Source organism: Xenopus laevis, chromosome 2S (assembly GCF_017654675.1).
Source record: "Xenopus laevis strain J_2021 chromosome 2S, Xenopus_laevis_v10.1, whole genome shotgun sequence".
Lineage (NCBI taxonomy): Eukaryota > Metazoa > Chordata > Amphibia > Anura > Pipidae > Xenopus > Xenopus laevis.
The window spans coordinates 56,211,542-56,234,169 of record NC_054374.1 but is presented as its reverse complement, the minus strand read 5'-3'; the positions used below and the strand labels follow the sequence as shown (position 1 = coordinate 56,234,169).

At 42.0% G+C, this 22,628-nt stretch overlaps 2 protein-coding genes across 21 annotated transcripts in view; one reads left to right on the top strand and one right to left on the bottom strand.

Annotated features, from left to right (window-relative positions):
- nfasc.S (neurofascin S homeolog) overlaps positions 1-1,494 on the bottom strand; it is a 157,025-nt gene extending 155,531 nt beyond the window's left edge. For 6 of the 19 annotated variants that reach the window (XM_041583800.1, XM_041583801.1, XM_041583807.1 and 3 more), the window contains exon 1: positions 966-1,493. In XM_041583800.1, the coding sequence (XP_041439734.1) occupies positions 966-972 (7 nt within the window). In that variant the 5' untranslated portion in view covers positions 973-1,493. Of the gene's footprint in view, positions 1-965 lie in introns of all 19 variants that reach the window. The other 13 variants (XM_041583808.1, XM_041583810.1, XM_018249253.2 and 10 more) reach the window with 6 other exon arrangements.
- Positions 1,495-19,982: 18,488 nt separating this feature from the next.
- Positions 19,983-22,628, top strand: part of dennd2d.S (DENN/MADD domain containing 2D S homeolog) — a 109,554-nt gene continuing 106,908 nt past the window's right edge. Inside the window, exon 1 of one of the 2 annotated variants that reach the window (XM_041583165.1) lies at positions 19,983-20,344. In XM_041583165.1, coding sequence (XP_041439099.1) covers positions 20,287-20,344 — 58 coding nt within the window. In that variant the 5' untranslated portion in view covers positions 19,983-20,286. 2 annotated transcript variants of the gene reach the window in all.

The following is a 22,628-nucleotide window of genomic DNA, read 5'->3' as shown; positions in this document are numbered from 1 at the left end:
ACAGAGTCCATGTAATGCTATAGATGATTCATAGCTTAAAACTAGCTTACTCAGAGGCCTACCCATAGGACATCCGACTGGCTTTTTCTAGTCCTATTAATCATAACAGAACCAAGGTAAAACACCCATTCTTCTTTACAAAGAGTTTTGGAAGCATTTCTCTGAAAAAGATATAAATAATATGCAGTCATTTTACATTCTCTAAAAGCCATGTGGTAAAAATGTTTTAGATAATTTCTCAAATCTGTGCTTAGAGTGGAACCATTGTGATCCATGGTTGGCTCCACTGCTGTAAAAAAATACATACTTTCATATATCTGTTATTGTTCTTCCCTATTAATAAATTCAAATCAAGGCCCATCTTACTAGCATGGTTTGTAATCTGGTAAATGTGGCATTTGGAATTCAATAGGTGACAAAATACTACCAAAAACTCTATGTACTATGCAATTTTAAGGCCTGCAAACAGAAAACACAGTCACTACAATGACATAACACCAGAACAGAGTAAATTGAGTGTGCCAAGTAATATGGAAAAGTCACAAATCTGCATTGCACAAGCAAATGGATGACTTCAAATGACAAATGAGATGCAATAAAGGAAGGCTATGAAAAAGCATGAATAAGAAAGTAAAGATGAGGAGCCCTTATTCTTTAGAATGGGACATAGGAACACACTCAGATGCAGTCAAACACATGAGTGGAGGCGTTCACACAAAGAGATAATGTGCAAATGAAACATCGAGTGGGCAGCTTCTGTAGCAGTGACATTCGGCTGGCAGTGTGATGCAGATGGAACAATGTAAAAGGAAGGTGACAAAGAGCTGTTTAGTGCTAGGACACATAACCTGATACAAAGAAACAGTGCCCTAATAATCCTGTGCGGCAACCACTATACTAAGGCCCAAACCCAAGTGCTCAGATGGCAAGAACCACCCCCCGTATCCTTGAGCCGCAGTGCTGACCTGTCATATTCTTCTGCTCGGTACCGATGCAGCTCTCGAGATCAGACTGTTGGACTTCGCTCCTTAGCGCTGGTCTCACCTTTATGGATCTGTACCTCTCACCTTACTCCTTAATCGTACGTTACAATTAGCACTGATAGCTACTTCCAGCGCAAGGATACAACTCACAAAGCCTGAATGGTAGAACGTTTAGGCTAAGAGCAAAAGAGGCATCTCCTCACGGGAGAGCTGCTCATCAATGCACTGACATAATTCACTGCCGAGATGATGGGAGTGGGTGCACCTGCACCATGGATGCTTTCGCGAAGGAGAAAAAAGGCGAATGGTTGTTGTTTTCACACCGTCTGTCGATATGAACCGTTGTTTCCCCAAGCAACAACTGCGTGTCTGCTGTAGGTACTAGGTACCAGTTCTCTTATAACAGCCTTTTCAGAGCTGTCTCCCTTTCGGCTCTTGCTCCGCAATAGGGCAGAGACTTGCGTGCGCGTTCCCGACGCCGAACACTATCCTCACCAGTCGCATTCATTGTCCTTCAGTAACAAAGCGCGTGGCTCTGACTGGCCCATTGAGGGGGCAGGGTTACACGCATCAAGCTTTGGGAGGGACGTTTTAAAAAAACAAGACAAGCTGTTTTTTTTTCGCATCATCCTCCAAACATTGCTTTAACGTTGTGTAAGCATACCTCCCAAAATTTTGGAAGTAAAATGAGGGACACATTTTTTTTTCCGCACGTAGCGCAGCAATTTTTTGGCCACACCCCTTTCTGTGGCCACACCCCCTAATTACCATGTTTGTTTTACAAAATTTGGCAGGTTATGAAAGTTTGAAAATATTTCTCCTTATCTAAACTGTGTTTTTGTGTCTCAAAATTGTTACAAAGTATCTTATTTGCACCTGTTAGCTGTTCTGGGCTCTCTGCTAAAAGCCAATTAAGTGAGAAACTTTGTTTCTTTTTCTGGCTGTTCAGTGCAGAGAAAAGAGGGACTTTCCAGTAGAAATGAGGGACTGCGAGTTGAGCTGTCAAAAGAGGGACTGTCCCTCCGAAAAAGGGACAGTTGGGAGGTATGTGTAAATTCTGCTGAACAAGTGTCAGAATTGTTTATATGCCAAACAATTGTAAGAGTTTGTTAAAAAGCTTCCATGAAATAAGGGAGTTATGATCACAATTGCAGCGTGCAAAGCAGGTCCGGACTGAGAATTAAAAGAGGCCCTGGCATTTTAAGTACACAGAGACCCAATCAGCCCACAGCTCACCACATAGAGGCCCAAACAGCACCCATCAGCACACTAAATACTGATTTTCTATGGCACCTTATAATAGCACCTCTGGCATTTGCCAGACCCCACAGATTGCCAGTCCGGGCCTGGTGCAAAGTTCTGTTTTAAACACAATTGCCTGTATTTTATTGCCCAGATTGCAACTTTTTCCACAATTGCAGCATAGCTACAGCCATGAGGGGAAGTAGCAACTGATCTGCAGTTGTATCCGATGTGCCAAATCGCATTGCAATTGCATTTGTGTTTGCCACAAATCGAATGCAGTTTTGCTAAACATTTTCTGTGTTGGAATGATGTAATTTCTGGCACTCAAATTCAAAGTCAAAATTAAGTCAGCATGTGATTTGTTAGGTGCAAGGAACCCTAGAATATCTGCCAACTAGATGGCAAGTGACAGTAGCTACATGGTTAGAATTAAGGCATGGTCAGTCTGAAAGCTGCTGCCTCACTGCCTCCCGACCTGCAACCCAACCCCCCGTCGTGCGTGTACGCATTCGTGCATGTGTGTCAACACACGCACTGTTTGGTCACAGCAAAAAACTGTGCTGTGGTTTAATAAATTCCAAGCAGTCAGCTTCAGTTTCCCTGGATTTGGATGTCTCATTTTCCTTTGTACCAGCAGGTCTTCAGATATCGGAAGTTTTCAAAAAATTCCCTTGGACAGTAGCATCAGGTCCGAAATCCATACCCTCCTGGGCCAAAAAAGCCTATTGAAGTCCTGATTTTCAGTGTCAATTGATACATCACATTAGAAATCAATTGCCAACTTAACTGTTGGTAACATATCCAATATGTCGTCTCTGGATGTACCAGCATCTATCTCTTCCTCTAAGGAATTTATCCAGTATTTCAAAGACCTGGATAGTGAAACAGCCGCCAAACAAGGTTTACACACATTAACCCTCGTCATATAGGCTTTGCGCAAGGCACATTTGGCTCTCCTATCTAAAGGATCTTTAATTGCCGCACATCTTCCACAGGGATTGTTGATCTTCAACAGGGATTGTTGTTCTTTTTTAAAGTCTAGCGACCGAAATAACCACCTTAGGTGGCTCCTCACAGGGTGCCTCCTTATCATATATAGGGAACATCAACTTGGAGACATCAGGTTTCTTTCCCAGATGTTGCCATTCTTGTTTTATGAGGCACTTTATAGACTGGTGTATTGGAAAATTGGAAGACTTTGTCTCAGAAAAGAACAAAAGTTCCTGTTTACTAGAAGTAGATGGAGTTTCTTTATCTCCCAAAACTCTATTCACTTCATTGTCAATTTTGATGTATTTTCCACCAGAAATAAATAATACTGTTCCTTAGATTTGAGTTTTACAGATGAGGAAGAATCACTGTCAGCAACCAAATCAAGAGATTCTGAACTAGATGACAAATCTCTAGAACGAACAGTAGGTGGCATACTTGTCTTAATACTTGATCTGACTTCATCAAAGGATTTTGACAACATTTTTTTGAACCAGCTAATGAACTGTTCAGGATTATTTACTGGGTCCCCACTTTGAATACACGATTCACATAATGACTGGGAATAATCTTCAGGGAATGGTTGATCACATCCTTAACAAATATTATGCCTGGATTTCCTCTTTCTTTTCCCTGAAGATCTTTCCTCAGACATCTAAAATATATATGAGAGTGAGTATAACTACACATATTAACTTTAAATGTGACTTTTTCACTCTTTTCCTGTGCCAGCAGCAGCCAAAAATAAATCAGAATTATTGCCCAATTTGTGCCAGCAGCATCTGAACCAAACATAAATCAGATCACTGTCTGTGATCACATCATACTGTCCCCCAAGTATTTATTACATGTGCCAGTGCCCAGCCAAGCAGCAATAGAAAAATATGGCCCACAAATCTGGAAGCGTCACAGACTAGCGTCTTGATAGAAGAATATTAATCTTCCTTCAACTGTGTGTGAATGCTGAGCCTGAGACAGGGCAGCGAAGCACGCAAACCACACCAACACGCCTAGGTGCCAGATCTCTGCCTCTCTCTGTCGGCGAACTGTGTCAGTGACGTCATTGATGGACGTACGCAAGTCTCGCCGCCGCACCAGCAGAAGCTGTCACTTGCCGGCAAGAGGGAGGGAGAAGGTGAGGGAGGTGACAGGTGAGGGAGGTGATGGATGGATGGATTCAGCCCACGCCGGGCCAGGATTACTTAATTTGAGGAGGGAAAAAAACAGAAAAATAATTTAGTGTAGTATTTTTTTATTATAACACCAGCATATAAGTGTTCAATTACTCATTACGTGTGTCCCATAAAATTATTAAAGTGAACAGTGGGTTAAATACAACAAACAAGTGATCCGTTGTTGGTGAGGTGGGGTCTACCCACAAAACAATCCTAATATTTCTGGTGGTATATCATACTCACAAAAATGCAAGTAAAACAAAGCATATCACAGCATGGATTCCGTTCCTCGAGTTTAGTCTTCCTTTCCCTTTTCTCCTTTATAGGCAATAAGAAGGCAGCATGTGTAGAAGCGTAGTTAAATTTTAATAATAAATAAAAATTTGCACTCACAAGCATAGAAATTCCATTCGCATAAAAGTCCACTTTAAAACCAAATCATCACAGTAGCATCACAGTTTCCCCTCCATAGCCAGCGTGTCTGTTCAGCTTTCACCTGGATTCACTGCTGAACGCTGTGTCCCATAATAATTTTATGGGACACACGTAATGAGTAATTGAACACTTATATGGTGGTGTTGTAATTAAAAATACTACACTATATTATTTTTCTGTTTTTTTCTCTCCTCAAATTATTTTTGAGGTACACAGCGATTTTTTGAAACTTTAAATTTTGGAGGTGGAAGAGAGCCTGGTGATCGCTGGATTGGGAACACACTGCGTTTGGGAGTCGTTGTATATTTATTAGTTAAATAAATTATTAAATAAGTAAAATGAAAAAAAAAATCCCCTTAATTTTGCGCCCCTCAATGATAGAGACCTAGGCAGCCGCCTACTCTGCCTACCCCTAGTTCCGGCCCTGATACCGGCTTGTAGTATTGAAAAAACATCCAGCCACTTGGCTCTCCCAGTTACTAGTGAGGATGCATCGCCTAAGAGAATATGTCCTACCTCCCCGAAGTGACCCACACTGATGTCACTTCTCTGGCCTTCAAGCTCTCAAGCCTGGTTCTTCAGTTGCATCCAGCCACTTCTATGTCCTATCCAGGGAGGAGGTAACTCTTATAGGCTAATTAAGCTTGTTTTTTATTCTGTCCTATCAGGGGGGGATGGAACCGATTACCTAATAGTGATGTGCTGCCTGTAGGCCTGTAAAGAAAAGGGGTGGTTCACTTTTAAGTTTAAGGGATACTGTCATGATTTTTATGGTGTTGTTTTTATTTCTAAATTATATGTTTTACACTGCAAATAATTAATTCTACCATATAAATATTTTTTTTACTTGTAATAACTAGCAGTTAGGCAGATAAAAAGAAAACCCCAAAAGGTTGAACTTGGTGGACGTGTGTCTTTTTTCAACTGTTGTCATGTCTCCAGCATACGCTTTTACCATATTTGGGATTTCCCTATTCATTTGCTCGGAGCGCCTTCCTCTGGACACTTGTTGTAAGTGCACAAGGTCACTTCCTATTTCCATTTTACACCTCCATAATGCTTATGACAGTATTCTGGACTGATTAGGCAACTGTACTGCCACCATGTGACCTAATGCAATGCCTTGTGGGAGCCATGACTCCATTTTACACCATCCATGCTGCTGAAAAGACACAGTTCTGCATCTCCCTTATGATAGAATCGCTGGTAAGGAAATAGTTGTACCATGTTAGATGTATATGCATATATGTTCATTTGCATGTTTGATAGTTCATTGCAAAACTTACTAATGATACTTTCTGTTATTGTATTACAGTTTCACCTCTATTCCAGTTGCTTATCCAGTAAAATCTACAGACTCCAATCTTAGTCTCTTTATTGGATTGTGGGAAAGTTTAGCTGCATCAAACTACACACTGCCCCAGGGTAATACGTAGCGAGGACAGAACAGTGAAACAGCGCTACCTCAAAGGCGTGATTGAACTGTATCTCACTGCATGAGCAGTAAAACAGCAGCTGCCACACAAGTGATCAGTCCGGCTACGCTGCGAGCGCAGATAACATCACATTATAGTGATCCAGATACGGCCACGGCTATTAACTCATTGCAGCACAAATAAGCCACTACAGCTAGAACAGGCAAAGGCTGAATAGCTGTAGTGGCATTGCATAATGTCACAGAAGAAGTCATCTTCACTAGTGACCAGGTCCCAAGTTTCAGACTCCTCTCATCGCAAGTAACGCAGAGAGTGCACGCTTAGAAGCAAAGAGTGCACGATTAGAAGCAGAAAGGAAAGCAGAGAGTGCACGCTTAGAAGCAGAAAGGAAAACAGAGACTGCACGCTTAGAAGCAGAGAGTGCACACTTAGAAGCATCCCTAGAAAAACTGGCCACAGAGAGAGAAGCTGCAGCGGCGAAAGCAGAGGCAGAAGCTCTGGAGATGATTTTGTACCCTGACAGCAAAAGATACAACAAAGTGCCTGATCTGGAGATTGAACCCCAAGATCCACTACAACGCACTAGAGAGTATGTCTACCAGCACTCCAAATAAGACAAAGATTCTCTTTCAGCACAACAACCAGGCCAACATGTTGCCCCTGAACCAAACCAAGGATGCCATACACCTCCAAAGGCCATCAGCAAGCTGCAATTGTATCAGAGAAACCACGCTGATCAAAGTGATCCTGCCTACAACACCCACTGTGTCACAACAGTATGTCACAGTCTAGCCTAAAAGAGAACCTCCAGACAGGTATAACTGTACAACACCTTCTCACTATTACACTCATCCACCCTCTTATCCTGGTAGTAACCAGGTAACAATGGACTGCCAAGTTCTATCAGAGACTTAGACCTTTCATACAGTGAGGAAATCGACCTCCTTATCAAATACCTAGGAACTGAGTCTGCAGAGCATGCCAAAAGGATCAGAGTCATTAACATAAATCACCCAGAGACTGGTCTCAGAATGATCTGGCACAGACTTAATGAGTGCTATGGCTCAGCAGAGGTTGTAGAAAATGCATTCTTCAAGAGAATTGATGACTTCCCTAAAATAACCAATAAAAGTTACCAAAAACTTAGGGAATTAAGTGACTTGTTAATGTAACTACAAGTAGCCAAAGCTGAAGGAGACTTACAGGGGCTTGCATTCCTAGACACATCCAGAGGTGTTAACCCCATAGTACAAAAATTGCCCTATAACTTACAAGAGCAGTGGATGGCATACGGGTCAAAATTCAAAGAAATGCACAATGTTCCATTTCCTCCTTTCACTGTATTCATGGACTTTGTATACCAACAAGCTAAGATGAGAAATGACCCCAGCTTTGATTTCACTTTGCCACATACCACCCCTTCAGTACCTAATACTCGCAAAGCAGCAGTAACGGTACATAAAACTAATGCTTCCTCTTTAGATTCCTTTCACAGATCTGCAGAACCTTCTCATGAGGAGACAAGGAATAAAGACACTGGTAAGCAGTGTGCTTTACACCAGAAGCCTCACCCCCTTCTGAAATGCAGAGCTTTCAGAGAGAAGTCCATAGAGGACCGCAAAGCTTTCCTAAAAGAAAACAACATCTGCTACAGGTGCTGTTCATCAACATCTCATCTCGCCAAGGACTGTAAGGTCAGTGTAAAATGCATAGAATGTGACAGCACGCATCACAACACAGCTTTACACCCTGGGCCAGCCCCATGGACTGTACCTTACACCAAGAACGCCAGCAAGCATGGCATGGAGGAAGATAGCACTGTCACAAACACACAAGAAATCACTTCCCAGTGCACAGAAATCTGCAATGGTGCCGTAGGAGGCAGATCCTGCTCCAAAATTTGCCTGGTCAGAGTATACCCGACAGGCCAAACAGATAAAAGCATTAAGCTCTATGCAATCCTGGATGACCAGAGCAACAGATCTTTAGCCTGCCCAGCCTTCTTTGATGCATTTAAAATCAAGGGCCCAAACACTCCTTACTCTCTAAAGACATGCTCAGGAGTTGTCAAGACAGCAGGAAGAAGGGCATCCGGATATCAAGTAGAGTCCATAGACGGAAGGGTATGCCTACCCTTACCAACTATAATAGAATGCATCCAGATCCCAGATAATAGATCTGAAATCCCTACACCAGACATAGCTAAGCATCATGTACACTTGAAACGTATAATGCACTTAATCCCCGAACTTGACCCCAATGCTCAGATAATGCTTCTCCTTGGAAGAGATATCCTGCGGGTCCACAAAGCAAAGGACCAGATAAATGGCCCTCACAATGCACCTTATGCCCAGAAGCTAGACCTCGTATGGGTCATAATTGGAGATGCTTGCCTTGGAAGTGTACACAAACCAGCCTGCGTAAACCGCATGCTCACAAATACATTAGAGAATGGACATCCCTCCATTTTTCCACCATGCCACACTCGCTGGTAAGGAAATAGTTGCACCAAAACACCTCCACAGCTGCCAGCACCCCCAGAGACATTGCTGCATAGACATTTCATGCTAGCTAACATTTTTATGTTGTATGTATATGCAAATATGTTCATTTGCATGTTTGATAGTTCATTGCAAAACTTACTTATGATACTTTCTGTTATTGTATTACAGTTTCACCTCTATTCCACTTGCTTATCCAGTAAAATCTACAGACTCCAAGCTTAGTCTCTTTATTGGATTGTGGGAAGATTTAGCTGCATCAAACTACACACTGCCCCAGGGTAATACGTAGCGAGGACAGAACAACTGTACTATGTTACTATGTAATATTGGTGTGCAGGCAGCAATCTCATGCCATTTTGCCTGACTGTGCTTTCAGAAAGGGCCAGCACTTCATGATGGAACTGCTTTCAGGCAGGTTATTGTTCCTCTTACTCAATGTAACTGGAGGAGACACAGTGGGTCTTGGATTTGTACTATATAGTTCTATTCTTAGAACTACCAGCTAGCTGTTATCGTGTGTCAGGTAACTGTTATCTGGTTACCTTCCTATTGTTCTTTTGGTAGGCTGCTGGGTGGAAAAGGGAGGGGGGTGGTATCACTCTAACTTGCAGTGCAGCAGTAAAGAATGACTGTAGTGACACAATTCACATGACTGGGGCACCTTGGAAACTGTCAGTATGTTTAGCCCCATGTGAGATTTTAAAATGAAATAAAAAAAAAATCAATTTTTTTGAAAAATGGATATTAGTGCAGAATTCTGCTGGAGCAGCACTATTTACTGATGCGTTTTGAAAAACGCAGAACAAGACAGAACCCATTTAACTTAGGGGCCCATCGTTCGACTATTCGACCATTCGATAGTCGAAGTACTGTCTCTTTAAAAAAAAACTTTGACCCCCTAGTTCACCACCTAAAACCTACCGAAGTCAATGTTAGCCTATGGGGAAGGTCCCCATAGGCTTTCTAAGTATTTTTTGGTCGAAGAAAAATCTTTGATCGATGGATTAAAATCCTTCGAATCAAACGATTCGAAGGATTTAATCGTTCGATCAAACGAATAGTGCTAAATCCTTCGACTTCGATATTCAAAGTCGAAGGATTTAACTTTGACAGTCGAATTTTAAATTATTTGTCTTTTTCTTCTGATTCTTTCCAGCTTTCAAATGGGGGTCACTGACCCCATCTAAACAAAACAAAAATTCCGTAAGGCTACATATGCATTGTTATTGATTAGTAATTTGTATTATTCATCTTTATATTTGGACCCTCTCCTATTCATATTCCAGTCTCTCATTCAAATCAATGCATGGTCGCTAGGGGAATTTGTACCCTAGCAACCAGATTGCTGAAATTGTTAACTGGAGAGCTGCTGACTAAAAAGCAAAATATCTCAAAAACAACAAATAAAAACAAACGAAAACCAATTGCAGATTGTCCCCGAATATCACTCTCTAAATCATGCTAAAAGTTAGCCCAAAGGTGAACAACCATTTTAAATACTCAAACTACTTTTTGTAAGTATCATGTGACAACAGAGCTCTTTGCAAATTACTATTTCAGTTCTTTGCCAAATATATTGCTGTCTTCAATAAACCACCCAGAAAGAACTAACACGCTCTGGTCTTTGTTGTTCCAGTCATAACAATATTCTTAAAGAACAAAACATATGTGACCATTCTAGTGTATACAGTCATAAATCGGTTTAATATTTTGTATATGACATTGTTTTGTAGAAAATCCCAATATCACCACCAGAGGAGAAATGTTCCTGTTTTGCTGATTTCCACTCCTTACTATGAAGTGGATAGAAATGATTAATAGCAGTATCTCCTTGTATAAAATTACTGTACATATTGAGATACTTGAAAAGCTTTTGTCCCCCATGGCAAACATATTGTCCTTCTTCTCCCACCTAGCCTGATCAAATAATTATAAAACATTTAAGATAACACATGGAGAACTTTGTTGCCTGTGTAAAATTGCCTTTGTTGCAGGTGACAAAGTGTTCAAAATACATTTCAATCCAGGTAATCACTGCATATAATTCTATTTGTAAGCAGTGAATTATTGAAATTGTGGTTAAACAGTTTTATATGACTTTTGCAATACTACAGTAATAAAGGTGATTAAAATCCATGCAATTTTTTACAGAACAAACTGCATTATCTTGACCTATACTTGATATGCATCTACTGGCATCTACTGGCAATAGTCAACTAATGAATTACAGCTAAAGAGGTGGTACACCTTTAAGTTAATTTTATTATATTATAGAAAGGCCAATTCTAAGCAACTTTCAATTGGTCTTAATTATTTATCTTTTACTGTATTTTAATTATTTAAATTTTTCTTTTTTTCCTTCTTACTTTTTCCAACTATTAAATTGGGGTCACTGACCCCATCTAATAAGCAAATGCCCTTGTCTCTCTACATCATACTAAAAATTAATTTAAAGATGATAAACATTTAACAGGTTGGTGAAATATTTGTTGCAAAACAAAAACCAATAAAAAAAATCCCAAGTGTTTTCGCTATGGGATAAAATGTTACAATCTCTGCTAAAGCTGCATAGGGTATACTAGATGTTTTATGATTTATAAAGGAAAGGACTCCAATTCTTATCCTGCAGGCTGGCCCTGTGTTTTACCAAGAAAGAACAAATTGGCAGAAGGCCAGAAAGCCACTGTGCAGCAAGGAAGTGCAAGAGCAGTAAGGGCTCTTACTGTCGAGCGAGTACAGCCCCACTTTAAAAAACATAATGCATCTATTCCTGCGCTCCCCTGCGGCTGAACACAGGAAAAACGGAACGCAGGGGAGCGCAGCTACAACCACTCGTCAGTAAGAGCCCTAAGGGGTGGAAGAGCAGAAAGAGTCCCTTGGCCTCAATTGACATATCTGCTGCAAAAAAAATTCTGCCACTGCCATGGTGCCTCCTCATCTAGAAAAACAGCCAGCAGAAACAAAATTTATATTCTAATTCGATGGGTAACTTATTGACACAAATAGGATATTAAATACTGCTGTCTACAGAGCCAAAACTGGATCAGGTGTTATTCAAGTGGAATTTCTTTTTGCTTGACAATCCCAGGCAACTTGAAATGAATGTGTCTCTATCCAAGCAACTCTAAAAGGTGGCCTATAATAATGTTTGGACAGCATATGAATGCAAAGAAGTTTATTAACATGGAACATTGGAACCAAAATTAACCACATTGTTAGTGCAGACTAGCCACTTATAACCTTAATGGGATTAAGGAAGGTAAATTCTAGATGCAAAGCAATGCAGGGGCCAGCAAGATTTCAAACTTTATTAAAAGGTTTATAAAGTTAAAATGAGAGAGGGTACTTTTTTCACAAAGCAATGATAACGCTTCATTGATATGGAAAGCAGTTTTTGACTTCAGTGATCAAACCCGAAATTTTTGAAACAGAAAAATTCAAAAGAAGAGTGACTGAGCTGGTAAAGGGTATGGAAGAGTTCAGTTATCAATCAAGGCTGATCAATTTGGAGCATTGCACTGAAGAAGAGGCACTTGAGAGTGACTATAATCAGAATTTATACTTAAGAGACCATAATAGAAGCTTTATTCACCAGCAGATCCTTCCATCAAGCACAAGGACATCAAGTTGTGGAATTCTCTTCCTGAAGTGAACATGGGTATGTAGACTAGGCACATGCTTACAGCGCTACAGGGGGAGCGCGATAGGCACATACCTCTTCTGCCTGCCTACCCATAGTTCAGCTTTTTGCAGCAACTCCAGCCAACTGGTGAGGGAACAGCACATGATGGTGGCAAGTAGGGTGGTGTTTGCCATCTAGAGATATCACTTCCTTTGCTCCTTTCTGGTAGAAACATTAGGTAGACAGTTGAAATTAGCTTATAACACAAAGTTGATAAGGGGACTGGTCTGATTACTATCAAGTCAGAAAGGAACATTTTTCCACTCTCTGAAACTATAGATTGGGTATTTTGTCACCCTGTGGATCAACAGGCAGTTCATTTGGACTAAAGTTGAACTTTGTGTGCATGTCAGACTGGGAAAGTTTGGGCCAACCAGAGCTGCCACATCAGGGTCCCCCCCCAGGGGCCCCCCGCCCGGGATCCAAATCCCCCTCTGAATCTCTTGCTCCCCCCCCCCCACCAGTGCATACCTTTTTTTTGCTCATCTTTTCAGGTGATTGGACGGGGGGAGGTCACAAAGTATTGCAGGAGCTGCTGGCTGTGGGGAGCAGGTCTGAGCAGGCAGGTCTGAAAAAGACTGCGGTCCACTAGTTTTTTTCCCGGTGGCCCAGTCTGACCCTTTTGTGTGTCTTTTTTCATCCCAAATTAATATATAGTTATGTTTCTAGTACAGAATGGCCACTTTCTACTGACAATCCAAAACAGAAAAGGAAGCAGTACTGTGTATTATTTATGGATTGGGCACAGTTCATTGGTCTGTGCAGAAATGTTTAAGGATTAACATAACTCTATCATTTTTAATGACACAGCAGAATTTATACTTACCTGAATATTGCCACCATGTGGATAAAACATGAAACATTTTATACTTATAGTATAGATAAAAACTGAGGCCCAGCTGCAGGCACACAGTGCAGATTTTGATTCTGAAATCTGCATGTCTGCACCAGGGCTAATACAGGAGAAGGCTGATGCCAACGGAGGCGCTAATTCTCATACTGCGTTTATCTGCAGGCTCTTACTCATGAGCGATTGTCCCTGTGATCCCCATCGTTCATTTGTTGCTTTCCACCTGCACTCAGCACTTACATGCATCATGAGTATAGGATGCTTTTAAATAATTAATTGCACTCCTACACTCCCCTGTGGCTAAACAAATTTAAACTAAAGAAGGGGAGCGCAGGGACAAGTTCTCAGTAAAGGTGTCATAACACTGGCAGATTAAAGCTTCTGATATTGGTCCTTTAGACTGATTCATCAGGTTATCTGCCAATGTATGGGGGCTTCCCCGATCGACATCTGGCCAAGATATCGATCAGGGAGGTTTGATTTTTCTGGTGATCGAGGACCGCATTGGCTAGTTGATGCGGTCCTTATCCTGTCGGCACCCATTCTTTTGTTGTAATCCAATCGTTCGGTCCTTTAGACCGATTCAGCAGTTTTTCTGCCAGTGTATGGGGGCTTCTGATGGGTCTCCCTGGTCGATATCTGGCCGAGATATCGATCAGGGAGGCTTGATTTTTCTGGTGATCGAGGACTGCATTGGCTAGTTGATGCGGTGCTTATCCTGTCGGCACCCATTCTCATTGTTGTAATCCGATCGTTCGGCCCTAGGAATAACCCGATATTGCCCTGCCATTGGTGGGCATATTGAGGAGAGATGTGCACGTCTGGCGACCTTGCTTATCATGTATGGCCACCTTAAGAGGCTTAAAGGAAAACTATACTCCCGCCCCAAACAATGTAGGTCTCTATAAAAAGATATCGCATAAAACAGCTCATATGTAAAATCCTGCATCATGTAAATAAACCATTTTCATTTCATAATAATATACTTTTTTAATAGTATGTGCCATTACGTAATCCTAAATAGAAAATTGCCATTTTAAAAAAATTAGGGCCACCCCCTGGAAGCCTACGATTCATGGTGCACACAAACAAACCAAACAAGCTATACATGTGTAATGGAAACCGATTATCTTCTCCAAGATGGCGTCCAAGATGGCGGCCTCCTGGATCCTGCTGGTCGCAGCACTATGACATCAGCGTCTTTACGCCCTCGGATTGGTCGCCGGCCGAACAGGAGAAGCTTCGGAGAAGGGCTGCTGGTCTTTGCCTTTATTGTGGGGGCAAGGCCCACTTCGCCTATGAATGCCCTGTGAAGCCGGGAAACGCCAACACCTAGGTATGTTTGGGGAGACTTACCTGGGTGGAATTGGTCCTTCTCCCCATTCTTCTACTCTACGTTTCCTTCTTCCTGTACAGATCCGGTTTGGAACCCAAAAGATTTCTTCCCAAGCTTTCCTCGATTCTGGTGCAGCAGGGAATTTCATGGACAAAGATTTTGCCGGAAAACATTCCATTCCTCTTCAACCCTTGGCTGTTCCCCTTCGAGTTCTTGCCATTGATGATCGTCCATTATCTTCTGCTGTTATTTCACAGTCTACCCTGGAACTTTCTCTCACTGTGGGAACGATGCATCTAGAAAGACTGTCTTTTCTCATAATTGACTGCCCTTCAACTCCCATTGTACTTGGTCTGCCCTGGCTGAGTATTCACAATCCAGTCATTGATTGGTCTTCTGCTCAGATCTCCCGCTGGAGTCCTTTTTGTCAACAGAACTGTCTGTCTGTCAAATCTCTTATTAAAGTTTCTTCTGTGACCCCGAATTCTTCTTTACCTCCAGTTTACCAAGCCTTCTCAGATGTTTTCAACAAGAAGTCTGCTGAAACCTTACCTCCTCATCGTTCCTATGATTGTCCTATTGAACTGCTTCCTGGATCCATGCCTCCTAGGGGCCGCACCTACCCGCTTTCCCCTTCCGAAACTTCTGCTATGAAGGAATACATCCAGGAAAACCTCCAAAGGGGGTTCATTCGTCCATCTTCCTCTCCGGCCGGGGCTGGATTCTTCTTTGTGGAAAAGAAAGACGGCGGTTTGCGGCCCTGCATTGACTACAGGGGTTTAAACAAAGTTACGGTGAAAAATCGTTACCCTCTTCCTCTCATCTCTGAATTGTTCGACCAGCTCAAGGGTGCAAGCCTCTTCACCAAACTAGATCTGCGTGGGGCCTACAATCTTATCCGGATCAGAGAAGGAGACGAATGGAAGACCGCATTCAATACTCGTGACGGGCATTATGAGTACTTGGTTATGCCCTTCGGCCTTTGCAATGCTCCTGCGGTCTTTCAAGAATTCGTTAATGATATCTTCCGGGATCTGTTGGGGCAATATGTGGTCGTTTATTTGGACGATATTCTTATTTTTTCCAAAAACCTCCAAGAACATCGTCACCAGGTTCAAGAAGTTCTTTCCTGTCTACGAAAAAACAATCTGTTTGCCAAGTTGGAGAAATGTTCCTTTGAAGTATCAACCATTTCTTTCCTAGGATACATCATTTCCCAACAAGGCTTTAAGATGGATCCAGCCAAGGTTTCGGCAATTCAAGGTTGGCCTCTTCCCACCAGTGTCAAGGCTGTTCAAAGATTCATCGGCTTTGCTAACTATTATAGACAGTTCATTAAAGGTTTTTCGTCTAAGATTGCTCCAATTCTTGCTCTTATACGTAAAGGGGGTAAACCTCAGCATTGGTCTTCACTAGCCTTGGAAGCTTTCAAGACTCTTAAAGAATCCTTTTCGTCTGCCCCAATCCTTAGGCACCCTGAACCTCTCCAACCTTTCTTCATCGAAGTAGATGCCTCGGATATTGGAGCAGGAGCAATATTATCTCAAAGATCCTCTTCTGATGGTAAACTGCATCCGTGTGCCTTCTTTTCCAAGAAGTTTTCCTCCTCCGAAAGAAATTATGACGTAGGGAACCATGAGTTACTGGCTGTCAAACTTGCTCTAGAAGAGTGGAGACACTTACTTGAAGGGTCATCAGTCCCTGTAACCATCTTCACCGACCACAAAAACCTAGAGTATATCCAGACTCTTAAGCGCCTCAATCCCCGACAAGCCAGATGGGCACTGTTCTTCTCACGTTTTAACTTCATCTTAACTTTTCGTCCTGGTTCAAGAAACAAGAAAGCGGATGCTCTTTCCCGAAGTTTTACCCCCGAAAATCCCATCTCTGAAGACCCAGAATCCATTGTGCCTCCTACAAAGATCATTGCCGCCCTGTTTCCTTCCCTTGCTTCTCATCTTTTGTCTATTCAAGCCTCTGCTCCTGTGGAAACTCCTGTAGGCGTAGCCTTTGTTCCTCCTGAGCTTCGTCATTCCATTCTGGTCCAATCTCACAGCTCGAAGCAGGCCGGTCATCCTGGAATTAAAAAAACGACTGAACTTTTATCTCGTCTCGTCTGGTGGCCTTCTTTAAGAAAAGATGTTAAAGACTTTGTTTCTTCCTGCTCCACTTGTGCTGTATCCAAGTCTGGACATTCTCCTCCCAAAGGCCTACTTTTACCTTTGCCTGTTCCTTCCCGCCCTTGGACCCATTTGGCAATGGATTTCATCGTGGATCTTCCTGCTTCCTCCGGCTACACTGTCATCTGGGTGGTGATTGACAGATTTAGTAAGATGGCACACTTTATTCCTCTTCGGAAACTTCCTTCAGCTCCAGAACTTTCTTCTTTATTCATTAAACATATTTTTCGTCTCCATGGTTTTCCTGCTGAGATTGTCTCTGACCGTGGGTCCCAATTTATTTCTAAGTTTTGGAGGTCTCTTTGTAAAGCCCTTAATATTTCCCTGCAGTTTTCTTCTTCATATCATCCCCAGTCTAATGGAGCAGCAGAAAGAGTTAACCAGGCTCTTGAACAGTTCCTCCGATGTCATGTATCCCTGTGTCAGGATGATTGGGCTGACCTCCTTCCTTGGGCCGAATTTGCACATAACAATGCTATGCACTCTTCTTCCGAAAAGTCTCCTTTTTTTTGTGTTTATGGTCTTAACCCCTTGGCTTTTCCTCAAGATCTTCTGCTCACAAATGTTCCTGCCGCCAACGATCAAGCTGCCCACATGTCGGCCATCTGGCAGGCTACTATTGTCAACTTAGAGAAGAGTTCCCTTGCACAGAAGAAGTTTGCTGACAAGAAGAGAGTTTCTTCCCCTCTGTATGTTCCCGGTGACAAGGTCTGGCTGTCTACTCGCAATATTCGCCTCAAAGTTCCTTCACCTAAACTTGGTCCCAAGTTTATTGGTCCCTTCCCTATCACCGAGATCATCAATCCTGTGGCTGTGCGGTTGCAACTTCCTCCTGAGATGCGGATCCCCAATGCTTTCCATGTTTCTTTGCTTAAACCTGCAGTTTCTTCTTCTTCTTCCTCCCCAGCTCCTGTCATTGTAGATGGGCATCAAGAGTTCGAAGTAAAGAAGATTTTGGGCTCTCGGTTTTCTAGAGGCACCCTGCAGTACCTCATTGAATGGAAGGGATTCGGTCCTGAGGAGTGCTCGTGGGTAAGAAGCTCCGATGTCCATGCTCCTCTCTTGGTCCAAAGGTTTCATCGACAGTTCCCTTCCAGCCCAGGTGGTCCTGAGGCCCCCCTAAGGAGGGGGGTACTGTAATGGAAACCGATTATCTTCTCCAAGATGGCGGCCAAGATGGCGTCCAAGATGGCGGCCTCCTGGATCCTGCTGGTCGCAGCACTATGACATCAGCGTCTTTACGCCCTCGGATTGGTCGCCGGCGTCGGAACGGACGCCGGCGTCAGAATGTGCGTCGGCGTCAGGACGCTGGCGTCAGTGCGTCGGCGTCATGACGTCAGCGCGTCCAAAATTGGCGCCAAACCCTGGCCTATTTAAAGCAGCTTCAGAGTCTCCTCAATGCCCAATTATAGGTTTTCGCTTGCTGATTCCTGGGTGTGTTTCTCGTTGAATATCTTGTGTACCGACCTTGCCTGAACTCTCGTCTTTGAACCTCGTCTGCCTGAACTGATTCTACTGCCTGTTTATGACTATTCTATTGCCTACTCCTTCTGTACTGCGAACTCGGACTTTGTTACCTCCTCCTTGGTCCAGCGCCGATTCTACTTACAGCGCCGCCTGAGGCGGCTCCTTCAATGCCGCCCCTCTCTCGCCGGCAGGAACTCTAATGCGAAGAGCGCAATTGCGCTCTCTCGCAATAGTAAAGCCGAATTTCCGGTTTAAAAACCGGAAATTCGGCTCTTAAAGGTACCAGGAGCAACTTTTTGCCGCCCCTGGAAACCTCTCCTGCGTTGCCGCCTGAGGCGAGTTTCTCAACTCGCCTCATTGGCGGCGCGCCCCTGCCTTGGTCCTTGCTACCTCGGGGCCCTCGGGCCTTACAACATGTTAGGTCACATGAGCCAATTAACAGACAGAGTTCTTTTTGCTTCCACACTTCTATCTGTTACAGTTAGAGTTGTAGTATTTCTGGTCAGGTGATCTCTGAGGCACCACATATGAGCTGTTTTATGCAAAATCTTTTTATATAGACTTACATTGTTTGGGAGTATAGCTTTCCTTTAAGAGCCTTAGACCAAAGCCCACATCTAATGTGTTGTGTCAGACTGAACCTGGCTGACCTCCAGTTTTATGGCCAGGCCCACCTCCAGTTTTATGGCCAGGCCCAGCGTGCAAACCTCTTGCATAGGCATAACTTGGTGGGGCCGTGATGATATTGATCTTCCATCAAAATTCAAACTCTCCAGCAACTGGGGAAGGAATGGAATTTTAAACACTTGGGGGTATATTTATCAAAGAGTGAAGTTAATAGTGAAGTTCCGCCACTCCCCATTCATTTCTATGGGATTTTTAAAGGCGTATTTATCAAAGGGTGAAATTTCACTTTCACCCATTGATAAATACGCCTTTCAAAATCCCATAGAAATGAATGGAGAGCTGCGGAATTTCACTCTAGTGGCGGAACTTAACTCTTCTGGAGAGATCCCCCTCCCCTCTATCCCTCCTATATACTATCACCCCCCCCTCCCATTTACCTGTTTGTTTTTTTGGGGGGGTTTTCCCCTATTTTCTTTTAATCGTTGTGTATAGTGATCTTTGTTCTTTTCTATTTGTAACCTGAAAAATAATAAAAATTCAAGTTAAAAAAAACCAAAACATTGGGACAATCAACCATCATTTTTACCAGCCACGCCGTTAAAATACTAGCCAGGTGGCAACCCTAGGCTTGATCTAAATTTACTGAATTCATACACTGGGAGGTATGTAGATTGTTAATTGCAAATAATTCTTATGCTGATATTTCCAGAGACAGGAACATGGTAAATAGTGTTTCAGTCAAGCACTAGCAATTTTAAAAGAAGTCTAGATATAAGCCTATAGTCGGCCATAAATTGTAGCTTTGCCATACATGATTGCAATTACGTCCCAGTAGACAAACTATTTCCAGCTTTTGAAACTTTCTTATTCTAAATAGGAGACATATATATCAATCGTCAGTGCCTTTAAGCTTTCTGATTATAAAAAAAATCCCAATGCACCACTTATCGGCACATTATAAGCACATCTGTAGAATATTCTTATGCACACTATTCACTGTGACATTTTCATTTGACAATGAAACGCATACTGAAAGAATATAGGCGGGACATTGCCTGATTAATGGAAGATACGTCATTCTGAGTGCGGTACGTGGAGGTCCTAACAAAGGTGCGAGGACGAGGGAGGAGAAAGAAGGTAGTAAAGTAATTTGCGCTGTAGCATAAGGGAAAGTCTTGATCAAGTCACACTGCGGAACATATATACATAATTTATTGTGTTTATGCAAAAAGTGACATTATTAAGTGGAAGTTTTGGAGACCTATCAGGCTCTCAAACGCAGGTGTGCTGACATAGGATTCAGGAAGTAAAAGTACGTAGAAATGGCAACGCGGAACTGAACTTTCAGACTTTGGGTCAGCGTGCGGATTACAAACATGGATCATTTGGCTGGGGTCATCCGCAGAAGTTTTCGAAGGAAATCTAATAAAGGAGGTATAATTTACTCTTTTACGTTGACAGACCAACTCAAAGACTTGTAGCATGATTGAACACAGTTGTAAATGCACAATACACACTCTAGGAATAAAAATCTGGTATACTTTTATAAAGAAGGATTTCTTTTGCTTTCAGTTTCACGACTTTAAATAGTGAATATGTATTATTTAACCCTAAAACTGTATGGGTTGAAGTTGTATTAAAGTGTTATGTTATAGAATGGCTAATTCTAAGCAACTTTTCAATTGGCCTTCATTTTTAATTTGCTGCCGCCTTCTTACTTTTTCCAGCTTTCAAATGTGGGTCACTGACCCCGTCTAAAAAAACAAATGCTCTGTTAGGTTACAAAGTTATTGTTATTGCTGTTTTTTTTATTAAACGCCTTTCTATTCAGGCCCTCTCCTATTCATATTCCAGTCTCTTATTCAAATCAATCAAGTTGAGATTGTGATATTCTGAGACAATTTGCAATTGGTGTTCATTTTTTATTATTTGTGTTTTTTGCATTATTTAGCTTTTTATTCAGCAGCTCTTCAGTTTGCATTTTAAGCAATCTGTTTGCTAGGGCCCAACTTACCTTGGCAACCATGCATTGGTTTGAATAAGAGAAAGGAAAAGGAATAGGAGAGGCCTGAATAGAAAGATGAGTAATAAAAATTAGCAATAACAATTTTATTTATAGCCTTACAGAGCATTTACTTTTTAGAAGGTTGTCTGCGACATTTGAAAGCTGCAAAGAGTCAGAAGAAAAAGGCAAATAATTACAAAACTATTGAAAATAAATAATGAAAAGTTGATTAGAATTGGCCATTTTATAGCATGCTAAAAGTTACCTTAAAGGTGAACAAATCCCTTTAAGTCTGGCAGCTCAGTAATCCAGAAGCATTCTGAACTGTTACAGTTTGCTACATTTAGTTGATACAATTAGTTGATACATTTCTCTGTGGAATATTAGCAACTATTGTAACAATTCTACAACTGCTGTAATGAAGCTCGGGCATTTTGCTCAGAGGGGTTAAATATAACACATCCATCAACTAAATGTATCAGTTTAAAACAGTTAAACACCTGTTGCCAATATATGTAATCCCCAACCATAGGTGAGGCTAATTGAGCCTGCAGTAAGTTTTTTTTGTTTTTTTTCTAAAAATGCCCTTCCGTCAGAGCTAGGAAACCCACACGGCAGGGAGCTCCCAGTTCAAGCAGCCATATTGGGGCACACCTATGCGCAAAATGAGCATGTAAATGCCACTTTGCTCGTTGTAGAACAGTCAATGTGTAATATTTTAAGATAGGGTTTTTTTGTTGATGCTTTTAATTTAGATATCCGCAAATGTTTTGGCAGAAACCCTCTTCTTCTTCAAGTTTTCTTGAAGGGGGGTTTAACTCTAAACATCTGCTGAGATCTGAATAAAAAGCATCAAAACCATTGCATGCTGCTGTTTTTGCGAGTGGATTATGGTTTACTGGAGCTGTATATTCCAGTTATATGGCTATATGCATGGACTTGTGGTTCAAATAAATATTTGTATAAATATGCTCTGGGGTTCATTTGGAGGGGTTCAGCTTGATGGACTTTGGGTTTTTTTCAACCCAATTTAACTAAGTAACTATGTAACCCCAGAACATATAGAGATGAGTCAACATAAAAAAAAACTGTACATTGAGCAAATATTTGTTGTTAGATAGTTTGTAGACAGAAGGCTGTTAACTATTTTGAATTCTTGAGAATGACCACTGTTTGACCTTAAAGGAGAAACAAACCCTTTACCAAAAAAAAACCCTGCCCCCCCCCCCCGGGGAAATGCCCTTTTTTACTTACCCCTCGGAGCAGAGCCATAGCATCGGAATTCACTGCAGCCATCTTCTGTGTCTTCTTCTGGCGCTTCGGCAATTTCTGTCCATTTCTGCGCATGCACAGTTGTCTCAAACCAGTAAATTGTCCAACGGCGCATGCGCCGCTTCGCCAGTCACAGCTTACTGAAGACCCAGAAGATTGCTGCGGTGAACTCCGATGCTGTGACTCTGCTCCGAGGGGTAAGTAAAAAGTTGGGGGGGTCTACTTGTGGTACGGGGTAGGTTTTTTTTGTTCGTAAGGGGTTTGTTTCTCCTTTTAAAATACATATCTACTTTAATGTGACTTAAGACTCTGAACAGCCAGAAGTGACAATTGGTGATAGAAATTGCTGTTTATTTTTAATATCCAAATTATGGCTTACGTGGTAATTGGCCAATGTACTGTAAGGGGATTTTACAACACACACAAGATAGAATTTTGTGT